At 32.8% G+C, this 16027-nt stretch overlaps 2 protein-coding genes across 2 annotated transcripts in view; one reads left to right on the top strand and one right to left on the bottom strand.

Moving 5' to 3' along the window:
* Positions 1-16027, bottom strand: part of LOC142343087 (uncharacterized) — a 183819-nt gene that overhangs the window by 74757 nt on the left and 93035 nt on the right. The window lies entirely within an intron of this gene.
* On the top strand, positions 1610-10467 carry LOC142343198 (profilin-like). Its single transcript, XM_075394927.1, has 3 exons — positions 1610-1964; positions 7686-7900; positions 9363-10467. The coding sequence occupies exons 2-3, from the start codon at positions 7690-7692 to the stop codon at positions 9551-9553; spliced, it is 402 nt and encodes a 133-aa protein (XP_075251042.1). The 5' UTR covers positions 1610-1964; positions 7686-7689; the 3' UTR covers positions 9554-10467.

The following is a 16027-nucleotide window of genomic DNA, read 5'->3' as shown; positions in this document are numbered from 1 at the left end:
CATCTCTTTTCATGCGATGATGCGAACATTACGCATAGCTATGTAAACATACAGTTTAAGGAGAAGCTACTTTCAATCCAAGCAGTTAACACAAGACAATGTTAGAAGGCTCAAAATATGAGTAGTGTATGTATTGTATATGTATGTATATTCAAGCATGGCAGGTCTTTTGGCCGAAGTACAAATTAGCCGACATACCTTTTAGCCGACAAAAGTAAAATCTAAACAATTTAACCACTTGTTTTTCATCTCAAACCAAATGAAAAAGTAACGGGACTTAAAATTCAAGCAAACCGACAGTTCGAAGTCAACACATTTCGTTACAACCACATTTCGTTAACAATAATTTCATGCGCAGTTTCCATGTTAAAACATTTTTCCAAGTTTTAATGACAATCACTTTTGCTCTTTTTTGGTCTGTCATTTTAAAATTCGACCTGACACTTCAGCAGTTTTAGTTTAAACTGCACTGAGGACACACTGAGGACAAACTGTTTTTGATTCTGTTCGGCTAATACCAAATTCGGGTATGAAAATAATGTTTACATTATATATTTAAATCATGCTACCTTGTGCGTTATTTTCCCATTTCTTTTTAGCCGCATGTCCAGTTCGTTACACAGCATACAACTACCAGTTCTACTCTTCTCTTTCTCCATACTCCATATCTAATCCTCTTTTCCTACACTTGCGTGGATATGACGGGTGGGGGGGGGGGGGGCAAGGAGGAAGAAAATCAAAACTGGCTCGCATCTAGCAAAACTTAGCCTAAATATTCCATAGCCGAAAAATAAGTTCGATCTTTTCCTAATTTTTTTCCGCTTTGTTAGAAATGCAAATTTAACAAATTGATAATACCTCATATTTAATAGATTTTAAAACTGAAATTGAGGGGGGGGGGCATAATTTACTGATTTGGCATTAATCTTTTGTCTTTAGCGTTGAGACGAACTCGTTTTCGCCCAAGCGCATCTTCGGTTTATTAATGGCACCTTACTTTAATAATACGAAACGTCGTTGTTTGATTCCCGGTTTATTTTCGTGAATTTTTCATATTCCGTACTCCAAATGCTGTTTATTCCATGCTTTGAAATTTTTCCACACTATATTTCCTTCGTTGCTCGCGCGTGTAGCAAACTAAGATTAAATGGCTCAATTGGACAACCACAAAATTAGACGACTGATAATTCGTGTTCCTCTTTTTGAAAAATATTAACAAAAAGTTGTTTAGTTACAAAAATACCGTTGTTGGCCGCCAGATAATTCAAAATGGCTTCAAACATTAAAACTTTTGATGAAAATGAGCTGAAAAAATATTTCGTCTAAATGAAACATCTTCTAATTGCACATGAAGCCCAGACAGCAACGACTGACTACATTATGGAGAAAAGCTGCATTGTTATTTGCAATTTCCATGCAGTTAGATAGCATACAGTGCTTTGTAACTGTGAAGCTCTTTGAATTTGGGAAATATTTTAACTACAACAACTGCAGTTTCACCACTAATACTTGCTCTCTGCTTATTACTAGACTATAACTAGATAGAGAAAGTTCCACTCGCGTTGTGTTATACACATATATAGATAGATAGAGGGCTAATGTTATATAACTGCTATTTTCAGCGGGGGGCTTAGCTTCTAACACTAGCACGGTTTTATTTCACATTCACCACATATTAGACTACAGCCTTCTTGTTCACTTGTGTAGCGATTTTGAGTGTAACTTACAGCCAAGTTGTAGCCGTTCTTATACCACTATATTATTGCAGCTATTATCAACTTTCTTTCCGTCATTTCACTACAGACAGATAGGGAAAAAAGAGTTCCTTCATTAACATTCAAATTCTGTGAACCCAAAAATTTCACCCCAATATCATTTGCTGTCGCATTTTCTTTTGCTACTTTTTTGCGTGCTGTAGCATTTTGTTTATCTCTTTATTACCGTTTGTTTCTGATAAAGCTAAAGTTAGTTTTTAGAATACTTTTTCACGCTTAATGCTTTATACACAACTTGGCAAAGTATTTACTAACATTAGTTATTTGTTTGAAGTTTCCATTTTTTAGCTAACAAGTTCTAAACACGCACCATATTTGACCTTTTTGACATCCATATTTAGTGCAGATATCAGGTTACGTACGTGCAATTTTTTTAACAAGGTGCTATTATAAGATCAGTTATTATTAACAGATTCAAAATAAGGTTTTGGAACCACACGTGACCCCAGTCAGGCGGTCAGCTCTTATCATAACTGTAAAAGCGCTGATATTATTTGCCTAACTCATCTCAAACGCTCAATTAATTTGAAAATTCTGCTCAAAAAATTGTTTTGCTCACTTTTTTTCAGCATTTATTGGACACTTATCAACATTTTGTTTTTTGGTGCATTTTTAGCCATTTTGTCAGTTCAGGTATTTTCCACAAGTTAGAAAAGCCAAAGCAAAAAAAAGAGGTTGTTTGGCGACATTTTGTTTCTGATGGAAGTGCATGTTTAGATATAAAGTCTACGACCGCACATACTATTCTCACCTCTTAAGAGCCAAAAAATTATATCAATGCACTCAAGCTGAACAACCAAATTGTAGGTAGAATTGTTAATTACTTTTACCCGAAATAAAAATTTCAGAAAAAAATACAGGTAAATAATTAGCTCAAACACATTTTTCCTCGAAAATTAGTCCTTGTATAAAACAATTTCTCATATTTCCTCAAACCTACAGCAGTTAGACTGTCGGGTCCAACTTTAACTTGGTTTCCACCTAGTGCTTTGTGTACCTTTTTCAGTGCTCAAATGATGCAAAGGGAACCTAAGTAGGTGCAAGGGGAACCTTGTTTAGAATATATTTGATCAAATCTATCAAAAAATCCTGATACTTCGAATGCTCTTAAATCTCTAAACGCCAAGCACAAAACGGCAATAACCATATATTGATTTTCGAATATTAGTCTTGAACAGTAATTTTATGGGATGAAATTCCATTCTGATGTTGTGACAAAATGTACACAATCCATATTGTCTTGCTATTGATCTTTAAAAAGTAACATTAATTGCTAAAGTTTCGGTTATGAAGTCACACAACATCCCGAGATTTACTTGGGAATTTTGAAGTGAATTCATTGGATCAGTAAAATAGCTTGAAACATTTTAAATTTGTTACCAAGTTTTAATATCTGTCATTCAATATAAGAAAATCTGTCATTCCAGAATCTCTCTCTCTGAAGAAATCTAACATTCTGAATCGTGTCCATGCAAATTTCTATTTAAATGAACATCGGTACGAATGATGTTAGAATTCACACACATCGGTGTTACAAATTGATTGCTTCTATAGTTGGATATTGTCGACGTCAAATGCATTTAAAAAATAAATTTGATCAACCTTCTTGTAAAGAGTAAATTGTATGCTAAACATAAACGACTGATGTTGACGAATTGCTGTGGAATGACAAACGGCAGGTTTAATTGCAGCTTCCAAAGGGGGGGGGGGCAACTACACTAAGTAGCTTCAAATGATGTTATTATGTCATACAGAGCACTAAAATTTACTGAACGGCGAAAGTAAGTTAGCATTCCCTATTTTCACGCAGTAAAAATTCAATTTTTGAGGCAATGTTACTCCAACTTGAAATCAATGTCGAAAAAAATTTTAAACCATGATTCCTACACTTGTTCTCTTCTGGACCTATGAAATTCAATTAAAACACAACGTTCACTTTCCAGAAATTCCAATGTGAAGTTGATGAACTTTATCCAAGTTTCACAGTAGAAAGAAAGTTGCCACAAGATGTGATATGCTTTCAGGTTTGTTCAAAAGTGGTTGAGTTTGCATTTGCGTTAAACATTAGAGAGAGAAAAGGTGAAGAATTTGTGATCTTGTGACAACTTTCTTTTTACTATAAAACCTGGATGGAGTTCATCAAATTTACATAAGGATTTCTGTGAACGTTGCACTTTATCTGAATTTCATAGGTACACAAGAGGACAAGTGTAGGGATCAATGATATAAAAATTGTTTCCGAAATTTGATTTTTAGTAATATTGCCTCAAAATTGAATTTTTACTTCGTCAAAAGAGGGAATGTTGACATACTTTCGCCTTTCAGGGTAGTTTGAATTGAAAAAATCAAACTAAATTCAGCGCATTTTTCTTGAATTCTAAGAGTAAACTGCCGCAACATAAGTACAGGCTGCTTAACATTTTGAATTAGAGAGTAATTTAGATCACGCAAAACTCAAAAAGTCAATACTGAAGTCAGTCGAAAAGTCAAAGCCGTCAAGTAAAAATTTTGAATAAGAATAGACATACGACTGCATTAATTGCTTCGAACTTCATCAGACTTTTAAAATCTAAGTTTGAATATGATGAGAAAGTTCAATGAATTTTGTGCCGGCTCATTTAATCACACTTTTGGCATTAAAAAGTTCATCACTTTTGGTGTCAGGTGTCAATGTGTCTCGATCTAGGGATAAAACTTCACTGTTAAATTAACTTATGCATGACTGGTCATAGTTATCAGTAACCAGTGATACTAAGAGAGCGACTTAAGTTTCAAAGATTGCACGAAACTCACTGAGGTTTTAGGAAAAAATTCAAAAACAAGCGCAGAAGTACGATTAGGTCAATACAGTGTTGAAGCTGCAATTTTTGCACTATTAAGTGCAAACACTGAGTAGCGCCTAATGGTCAGAGACTAATTAGAAATTGAAATCAAATTTTTGGGGCAAATAGCACTTTCATCCCCAAATTTTGCTTGCGTTAAATTGAAAATAATTGTTACTGATCTTGCTATAGGTTTGAGGTTAATAAATTTTACTACAAATTGCAGTATCTACTGACAAAGTTTTGATTTTTTTTATTCGCCCTTTAATGCTTAATCGAGTTGGACAAATGTTACTTCCAAAAAGTTGTTTTGTTATTCTCGGTTTAGCGCATTTTAGGTCAGATATACTCGCAGGCCTCAAAATTACTAGTTTTGCAATTTCGTACGGCTCTGAAGTGATAGGATAATGTTATCCAAGGACTAAGTAATTATTATAAAGGCGACCAACAAATCTCAGAGAAAATGCTATTAAAAAACAAAAAATAGCGATGAGTAAATTTCACCACGATTCGCTGAACATTTTTGTTGTCTACAATATCAATAGGTACCAGCATAAATGTGGCGTAGGATAGTAGGCGAAAGCTCGATTGTGCGAAGCTAATTTTGGTAGCTACTACGCGAAAATTTTCAACTGAATTTTTGAGGAAATTCGGCGATTAACAATTAAAACACTGAAACGCATGAAAAATGCAACGAAATTGCACCAATCATTGTACTTTGTTACATAAAGTTAATAGTACTTTCAATATCCGCTTAACTCTACAAAGTACTAAGTACAAATACCTTAAACGATTGTCGTAATATGAAAGTGAGTTGATAACATACATGTAAAATGTACTATTTCAGCTTTTTACATCATTTCTAAACCCCTCAGCAAACGGATAGAACTAACTGAAATGCTGCAACTTTAAAATATTAAAAACCCCATTTTATTGTGTTTTTGTAAATTTTATGTCAAGACAATTGTTAGGGACACTTGAGTTGTGAAGCGTGAAGTACATTTTCAGGTACCGCCATAAAAAAAAAAAGAAAACATTGAATTCCAAAATGTTACACACCTAAAAGTGTCAACAAAATGGCAATGTACAAGTTCTAAAATACATAAAACAATAAGAAAATATTTTATTTACAACGTTTGGAATACTAAAAACATAAAAATAAATATATTAGATAATAAGGAAATTAAAAACAATGAAAGCTTAAAAAGGTCCCGCAACAGATCTCTGTATTCCAACGCCTTTGGGTCCTTCAGATATTCCTTGAAATAGAATTCTTTCAAAAAACCTTTGATGTTCTTAACATTATCGAGTTTTTGTCTTTGTTCATATGGAACTTCATTGTACAATTTCATGGCTTGCAGCATCAATGATTTATCGAGGAATTCCGAATTACTTTTCACAGCCGGATAAATTTTTCCCGTTCTCGCATTCTGGTTACAATTAGAAGTTTGCAATAAATTGTTGTTACTAAAAGCTGGCAATTGTTTCCTAATATATTTCAAGAAAAAAACCATACATCGATATTTGAGAAGGAATTCAACAGGCATGATTCTGTTTTTTATTTTTAAATCAGTCGAGCGATCATACTTTTTTCTTTTGAAACACACTTTTATTCCCCAATTAAGTTGTTTTTCTAATGTTATCATGAGATTTTTTCTGATACCAACGAGCATAAGAGATGAGTATTGAATGTGACTTAAAACAAGAGCGTTCAATAGTGTTACTCTAGTTTTTATAGGAAAACAGTTCCTTATATCTTTCAAGATTTTGATGCTGCACGCCATTCTGGAGAGTATTCTTTTGATCTCTTCTTTAAAATTTAATTTGTTGTCTAATATTATTCCTAGATATTTTACCGACGAAGTTTCTTCTATGTTCACATTGTTAACATTTAGATAAGACGGAGTTCGTGCTTTTTTTGATGGAGCAAACACGATATATTCTGTCTTCTTATTGTTCATCATTAATTGATGTGATTGGAAGTAATAACATAGTTTTTAAGTGCTTTAATTGGTTTAATTTCCACAAAAGTTAGATGAGAATTTTCGCCTAATGACTACAAAAACTGGCTTCGCGTAATCTATCTTTCTAATATCCGATCCCCCGCTTCAATATTCAACATACCATTTCTTCGAACAAACCATCTTAGTTTTTCATGCTCAAAGAAGACAACAAATGCATGAATTTCGAATAATTGAGTAAAAGATCAAACTAATTCTCAAAGTCGATACCGTGAACACGTATTTGTCGAGTTTTGATTAGAATTATAATATCAGAATATGATGATTCACTTAGACAATCTACATCATATTTTACACATTTTCAAGCAAAAATAAAATTAGCAGAAGAAACACTCGGTATTAAGGGCCAAAACTTACACGGTTGCACATTTAGCAACTTCAGTGTATCGCGCACTATTAAAGTATTAAACATTAGAAACCAAAACATCTTAATGCTTTTGGGCTTCATTGGTTCTGCTCCGAATGACAAAGCCAAAATAATTACGGTTGATGGCAGCCAATTTAAATTGGAGAAATAAAAAAATTTGTAGCTCACACATTTTTATAATACTGTTGTCGGGTAACAATCAAATCAGTTATCCAATCGGTGCTATTTTTTCATTTGTTTGTTAGAACTCTTTCATATTTCAATGTTTTATATAACTGTCAGTATCTTTTTATGAATAATTTGTGACCTGGTATTGAAAAGTTAAACATGTGGTGTTTCATATCAAAAGAGATGCGGAAATTGATCTTTCGATGGTTGGTCAATGATGCATGCATGCCTCCTGGACTTTCTCAAATATGATCCCGGTCCAAAAAAAACGAGCACTATATTTGAATTTTTACAAATATTAAAAACCGAGTTCACTTATTTCCACATCCATTATACCGTTTGCTAGCTCATAAATACAAGTATTTTTAGATGTACCGAACTAAAATCCGGGAAATTAGTTTCAATTTAACTAGCAAAAATTTCACCAATCAGTAGTCGAGTTATAGTGTGTAGATATTTGTTGATAATAATGATATTTATTAATCGTAATTCTGGTGAAATAACTTTATTACAATTGAGTGTTCACTTTCAGAGGTATGAGTTGGGACCAGTACGTAGACAGTATAATGGCCTATGCGCCCGCTGACTGCGACAAGGCGGCCATCATTGGCAAGGATGGATCTATCTGGACCTCGGGGGCTGCTGGAAAGGGAATGACTGTGGCAGCAGCTGAGGCAGCAACCCTCGGCTCAGCCGCTAAATCGGGCGACTTCACCGGTCTGCAGGCTAGCGGAATATACCTCGAAGGTAAGTCAGTCTATGCACATCTATTTAATGACTTCTGTTTCTTGATGCTAATCTTATTTCTAAACGGGAATTGCTGGTCCCTCGATGGTAAATTAGTTTTTATTTATGTTTGTACTTCCAAATGAAATTTTCAGCTTAATTTAAATCATTTCCTCTTCCCGCCTCACCGTTTTGGTAAAGCATGGCAGAGTTAAACAGTTTTTTTAAATGCCAACAAACAGCTACAAAAGCGAACGTTAATTATTCACCAGGCGTTACACTACAGTGCAAAAACATTCCGACCTGAAAACGGGTCATTCTTGAACTTCATTTTACAAAAAAAAACATATTTTGTCCCTATTATTTGACTTAAATTAACCACTTGCACAATCAATTGTTTCCCGAAGTTGCAGAAAAATAAACACAGCACTCAAAGTTAAGCATTATGATTTAAATAAATGAAATCTAATTAGAACAGTGGTGATAAACGCGACTAAGCGGTGATAAAACCTCTAACTTCACCCAATTTAACCATGAATTGGGACACAATAAAGTGTGAACAACAAGATGACCTTGGCCCCGTTTTATTTTCTGATTTGTGAACAAATTACCCAACTGAAGACCCAATTAGCTGTCCTTAATAAAACATAATCGAGTAGACAGTTGACTTCCTTTTGTAATCAATGCACATATGCAAGCTGGAACATGATACAAGTGAATTTCTCTGCATTAGTGGAAATTTTCAGGAACTTTGACCGGATTTGAAAAATGCGAACTTTCGATTGTCGTTCACAAAAACCAGGCCACCCAAAATAAAATTATTCCTCGGTTTTGTCTCGTAAGCCACTATTTTGTTCAAGGCCGAGAAAATCAGACAATTCAATTCACTGCTTTTTTGTAGCTCATGTCTGATTTTCTCTGCTTTGTACAAGATAGTAGTTTAGATAAAAATAAATTTCTCATTTTGGGTAACCTGGTTTCGCCGAACGACAATCGAAAAATGGTCATTTTTCATAAACTGGTCAAACATGAAACTTTGTTTCCTCTCATAAATCTGTTCTGTTGTAGTTTCCAGACAGAGCTGTTTTCTCTGTTAGCCATGAAACTCTTCTCAAACTTGGGAGAAAGTTCAATTGATAATCTCAATTTTCTCGTTTTTATATTACAGCTATTTCCTCTGATAAGGTGTCGATGATCGTGATTTATGGGGATTTTGATTTGGCGAAACTTTGTAAGTTTAATGCATAGATATGTAAGTGAATTCCATTTCTGCCACATGTGAACTCTACTATAAAAAAAACTGCCTTTATTTTTGTAATTAAAATCCACGAAATAAAACGGGTCAAAATTAAGCTCAAAATATTCAGTTTCTGTACTGATTAGTAACTATATTAGATGTGTTATATTGTCACGTTAAAATTTAGGCGCGTGAACAAATCCCAAAACTGTAGGCGATAATGTTGGATGTTTGTGTTGTTTACAGGTGAGAAGTACCAGTTCCTTAGAGCGCAAGACAACTTGATACTTGGGAAGAAGAAGGACAAGGGGTCCATCTCCTGCCAAGTGTCCAACTCCGCAGTGGTCATAGCACACACTAAGGAGGGTGGATCACAGGGAAACACAAACAAGGGGGTATCCGCCATCGCCGAGTACCTACAGTCCCTCGGAATGTAGTCATTCATACGCACACACAAAAACACTCAATTATGACGGTCGGACAAACGAAATGAATCCTGCCCCTCCCCCTTTATTCATACATTCATTCAGCAACAAAACATCAATTCAAATACGCATCCACAAAACAACATCAACAAACTCAGTTATATGCAACAACGAAATGAACCAACAAATACTAACAGCGAACTACAACCAAAAATTACGAAAACCCGGAAAAAACAGCAAAAAAGGAAAAACATGTAGACAATGGGACTTTAAAGTGCAATTTGAACAGAATCAAGACCATAAAAGAGAAAAAGCCTCCGACATTTGAAATTTATTGAAAAATCTTGTCAATCATCTTCTCAGTAATAGAAAACTTGTTCATTTTCATGAATTATCAAACGGGAATTTGTATGCAATGAAACATGGCTACAAACTTGACATCATTTTGCAACTGAGTTCGTACTTGACATCAGTCTGTCAAATTCTCATATACCGGTTGGTAGAGCTATTTGAAACTGGTGGTGTTTAAGTAACTGTGCTTTTCATTTATTCATTTAAGACTGAAGATCTATTTTTGATACTTTCGCTTCCAAATCATGTCAGTGTATTCTTCGTCTGTATGTCTGTCTAGCTACTTCGTATTGATATTGGTGATTATGGTGTTGATTGGTTATAACTATTAATTAATTTGTTATTACTATTTATAGTTATAATACTGTGAATGCCTCTTGTCAGTGTCCTAATCTGTCAACTGTTTCTATTCAATGATGCTGCAGCTGCTTTTGCTCTATAGTTAATCTGTACACTCCTGTGAACATCTGTCAATAAACAAGTCAATTAATTCAGACACAAACAAACAAACATTTGCTGACATGTGCGGTGATCTATCTGCTGATTTGAATGTTAAATTGATCATTTTGGAAGTACGTCCTTTTTCACTTCTAAGTTTTTCATCACAGCTAAGTTACTCACGAGACATAATTCTGAGATTACAAAATTCATATCAAAATGTCCCACGACAAAATGTCAGCCGAATTACGACTTAATTCAGAGCAAAGATTTTAAATTGTAAAAACAGGATTGAGAAAAATTGACACTCGAAAGAAGCCGATGAATGGAACCGTTCATCAGCGCTATAAAATAGTTAAACGTTAAGGGTGGGATCGATATTTACAACCCGATGAATGAAGTCTGGATAACTGCATGGGTCAAGTAAAAAGTATCGCTTCAGGACAAGTCAGTCAGACAGTTGTGAATTTGTTTTCTAAAATACTAGTGACTTTTAAAAAATGATAGTAATTAGGAGCAACACTGATGAAAATTTGCAAATTGACAAAATGGCTACAAACGTTTATATTTCAAAGGAACTGTTGAAGTACAGAAAGAAAATATCTCCAAATCATTTCCCCGTCAAGAATTGCTTCTATGCTTTCTCTTAAAAACGCGCAATCGAACACAGTTGTCGAAGCACAAATTTCGTTTGGAAATGTCTTCAATTATCAAAACCTACCCATTGAAAGAAAATAGCCGACACTGCTTCCAGATAACACCGATTCCGATTGAAGCAACAGAAAAAGAATAAAAATGAATTTTTGTAAAAAAAAAAATAATTTTTGAAGTGCGAACTAGTTGATTTCGTTGGATTTTGATTGTTGGCTTTTGTAGTTATGCATGCTCATGTTTCTTATTGAGGGCACGCAGGAGCTAGTATCAATGCCAAAACCATTACAGATGTTAACTAAGACTTTGTATAACAAAGTTCAAGTAGCGGACATCTAAAATTGGGCTTGATGAAATTATTGTTTCTAATTTGATTTCGCTTTTCGATAATGATTCTGTTCACCTGAAAATAGTTTCCTCAGCATCTGCTATTTAAAAGCACTTTGATCAGAATGAGCGAAAAGGAAACGACTAGAGAAGTAAAAAATATTTCACGCAAAATGCTGAACAAGGTGAGAACTAATGTGAAGCAAAACAAATTTCTGTTCGACGAGAAAAACACAGCAGGACAAGACCTAAAAGAAAGTTCATTAACTAAAAAATTGACCCATAATGGACTCTGAAATGATTGGAAAACGATTTACAAAATAATCAGACAAATACAAAAAATTACTAAAAGCGATGTCAAAATGCCTCAGGTTAAAAAACACCACTAGCAAGAAATTGAATTTTTTGTTCAAACATTTTTTTCGCGTCATCAGCATCAAACTGCTCGAAATCAGACTTTTTCATCTCTCGTCCGTAGCCAATAAATATTTGCCGAAACCGCAAGACCCAATAACATAATAACCTGAAAAATATAGAACTCCACATTCAACAACCCAAAAGACACATTGTGAAAGCATAAGGCAGCTAATTTTCTTAGAAACTAAATTGGATTTTTCAAAAGGAAAGAAAAAATAAAATATAGGACCCAAAGAACACCGAATTCTTATTTTTGGAGTTGCTACTATTAACCCAAAAACATGGTATAGATCTCTCCTATAGAAGATAACATAAATAAAAAGAGTTCAAACTTTTACAAGAACTAAAATAATCAACAAAAAAGCAAAAACAACAAAAAAACGAAAACCAAAAACCGTTTAAAACCAAAATTAAGACCCCAGTAAAACTTCTTAGAAAGCAATTATTAGTCAAAATTTTTAAACGGCATTTCACCAAGTTCTCATTTCCGCACTATGTTAAATGAAATCAACTGCAAACAAATTATAAATCTAAGAAAAAGCAAAAATAATTATTTACTAACAACAGACGAAAGCATTGCTGATTAAACTATATGTCTCAGGAAAATGATAGGGTGTTAAATTCGGAAGAGGGACAGAAAGAAAACCAAAAAATAACAAGAATAGCTCCTGATTTTTGAAAGTTAAAAGGTCAAATTGAAAAAAATGAAGAAGAGAAGCAATTACATATCCTTAATTAGCAATCGAGGCTTTAAAAATCATATGGCTATCCTCCTGAATCTAATGTCAAAACAGCTAGCTCAAAGATTGGAAAAAAATAAAATATTTTGCAACAAAATTAGCAAAATTTTCCAAAATTGCACTTATGAAAAAATTTTCTCAGAATTTCAAATACCGAACACAACAAAACAAGTCAGTTATTAGTAAATGGAAATTAAGAAACCTGACGATGCACAATAAAACTTTTTCTAGTAATTAAAACCAAAAAAAATAGAAAAATTGGAAAAAAAACTGCCCAAATCAGGCAAGCATGTCTACAAATCTATAAAACAAAATTCCTCACGTCATAAAGAGGCATTCAATGAATGGAATATCCAAATTACTGATTTTTGGGAAAAAAATCCACTTTTAGATCCGAAAATGAAGAAATTAATTTGAAAAAATCCAAAAATGAACTGAAAAATTGGGGAAATATAAGTCTTCGTTTAGAAATAAAACGCAATATTAGACTCAAAAACATCGTGGTATTTATTGCAGAGGTTCATACAGCTTCTATTAATATAGCTATTATAAATTATTTTAACAAAAAACTGAATTATAAGCAAAGAACTGGGTCAATTGGACAAAAAACGGTAAAAATGGTAATCTACACGCGGCATTCTGTCAAAATTCAACTCTAATGATCAACAAAATGAAATCAACTCTAATGCATTCTCTCAATGAGAAACGAAAAAAAAAATCAAGTGAACTAATTTTATCAAAAAAACAAACTGTCTCCAAAAGTGAGCACAGAAGTCAGAAAAAATGAAATTATTTAAAATATTCAGTAACGTTGAAAAAGATAATGAACTGAACAACATAGAACTCCACATTCAACGACCCAAAAGACACATTATGAAAGCATAAGGTATGTAATTTTCTAAGAAACTAAACTGGATTTTTAAAGGAAAGAAATACTAAAATAAAGGACTCAAAGAACGCCGAATTCTTATTTTTGGAGTCGGTGCTATTAACCCAAAAACAAGGTATACTTCTCTCTTATTGGAGATAACAAAAATAAAAAGAATTCAAACTTTTACAAGAACTAAATTAATCAACAAAAAAAGCAAACACAACAAAAAATCGAAAGTCAAAAACCGTTCAAAATCAAAATTAAGACCCCAGTAAAACTTCTTAGAAAGTAATTATTAGTCAAAATTCTTAAACGGCATTTCACCAAGTTCTCATTTCCGCACTATGTTAAATGAAATCAACTGCAAACAAATTATAAATATAAGAAAAAGCTAAAATAATTATTTACTAACAACAGACGAAAGCATTGCTGATTAAACTATATGTCTCAGGAAAATGATAAGGTGTTAAATGCGGAAAAGGGACAGAAAGAAAACCAAAAAATAAAAAGAAGAAAGTTAAAAATCAAATTGAAAAAAAAAAAATGAAAAGCAATTACATTTCCTTAATTAGCATTCGAGGCTTTTAAAATCATATGGCTATCCTCCTGTATCTAATGTAGAAACATAACTCACAGATTGGAAATAATAAAATATTTTGCAATAAAATTGTCAAAATTTTTTCGAAATTGCACTTAGAAAAATTTTTTTACAGAATTTCAAATACAAGAACGCAACAAAACAATCTAAAAAACAAAATTCGACACATTATAAAGAGACATTCAATGCATGAAGCATGAAAAGTAAGTTGCCATATGCACTGATTTTTGAAAAAAAACTTACAAATTTAGATCCGAAAATGAAGAAATTAATTAAAAAAAAAAATCCAAAAATGAACTTAAGAAATTGGGAAATATAAATTCTGGCTCAAATTGGGAACTTTAAATTCTGTTGCTAACCAAACAAAACCTCACAATAAATTCCAAAAATTAAAACCATGTATCACAAGCACTTAGAAGTTCTCATTTCCGCACTATGTTAAATGAAATCAACTGCAAACAAATTATAAATATAAGAAAAAGCTAAAATAATTATTTACTAACAACAGACGAAAGCATTGCTGATTAAACTATATGTCTCAGGAAAATGATAAGGTGTTAAATGCGGAAAAGGGACAGAAAGAAAACCAAAAAATAAAAAGAAGAAAGTTAAAAATCAAATTGAAAAAAAAAAATGAAAAGCAATTACATTTCCTTAATTAGCATTCGAGGCTTTTAAAATCATATGGCTATCCTCCTGTATCTAATGTAGAAACATAACTCACAGATTGGAAATAATAAAATATTTTGCAATAAAATTGTCAAATTTTTTTCAAAATTGCACTTAGAAAAATTTTTTTACAGAATTTCAAATACAAGAACGCAACAAAACAATCTAAAAAACGAAATTCGACACATTATAAAGAGACATTCAATGCATGAAGCATGAAAAGTAAGTTGCCATATGCACTGATTTTTGAAAAAAACTTACAAATTTAGATCCGAAAATGAAGAAATTAATTATAAAAAATCCAAAAATGAACTTAAGAAATTGGGAAATATAAATTCTGGCTCAAATTGGGAACTTTAAATTCTGTTGCTAACCAAACACAACCTCACAGTAAATTCAAAAATTAAAACCATGTATCACAAGCACTTAGAAGTATGAGGCAGCTAGGGCATCTTTTTAATGAGCTGAACTTATGAGTCGACAATACAGCATTGAAGGGCAAAAATTTTTCCAAAATATTTTATTATTTCTGAAACAAAAATTAAAACCCATTCGTTGTAGGGTTAACACATTCAGAAGTTTCAAATATGTTTTGTGAGGAAACCAATTGGACTGGTCACCAAAAAAATGAATGATAAGTCCAATTGTAAAGGATCAAATTTAACAAAAAAAACTCGGTATCGGGACAAAGTAACATTACAATTTAAGTACGAAAAATGGGTAAAACTTCCAAAATTTAATGAAAACACCCAGTGTCAAAGTAGTCAAAATCAATAGTTTCCTACAGAACAACTCAGACAACAGCATATATGCTCCATTAAGACAAAAAAATTGCATTTGCTAGACTCATATTTTAAAACCGATGAAACTTTGACGATGACATAGGTGTTAATGAGTCATTATTAGTAAGATCAGTTTTCCTTAAATCACTAGAATAAACCATGGAACAAATGGAGCGACAGAAAACAAATCGAAACTATATAAATTTTCAGTCGCGTTTAAAGTTATTTTAATCAGTTAAACAACTAGATTTCACCAAAAAAGAAATGAGATCCTGAAATTTAAAAAATCCCGTTCTCAAACTAAAGTTCAAACTAAAATCTCTCAAGTAACAAGGTCATTACTCAGCTTGCGTGACCTCCCATTATTTTCCTTTGGATTTTATGAGCCCAATTTAGATGTATAGGTGAAAGGAGAAAAAAATGACTGCATTAACTTATAAATCTCAAATGAGAATAAAAAATCAAATACAGGTCACCCAAGCTAAATAATCATAAGCTAAACCGTGAGTGGTGCACTTACCAAACTGTGGTGAAATTAGATTCAGATTTTGACTTTAATAAATGAGATTGAAGGGCAAAACAACAAAAACAAAAACGATGTGGACTCAAATGTCAGTAATATTTTTCGAAACAATTGTAAGT

The sequence above is a fragment of the Convolutriloba macropyga genome, chromosome 7 (assembly GCF_964194025.1).
Source record: "Convolutriloba macropyga chromosome 7, txConMacr16.3, whole genome shotgun sequence".
NCBI classification, from domain to species: Eukaryota; Metazoa; Xenacoelomorpha; order Acoela; family Convolutidae; genus Convolutriloba; species Convolutriloba macropyga.
The sequence above is the reverse complement of the archived record's forward strand: the minus strand, read 5'-3'. Positions and strand labels throughout refer to the sequence as shown.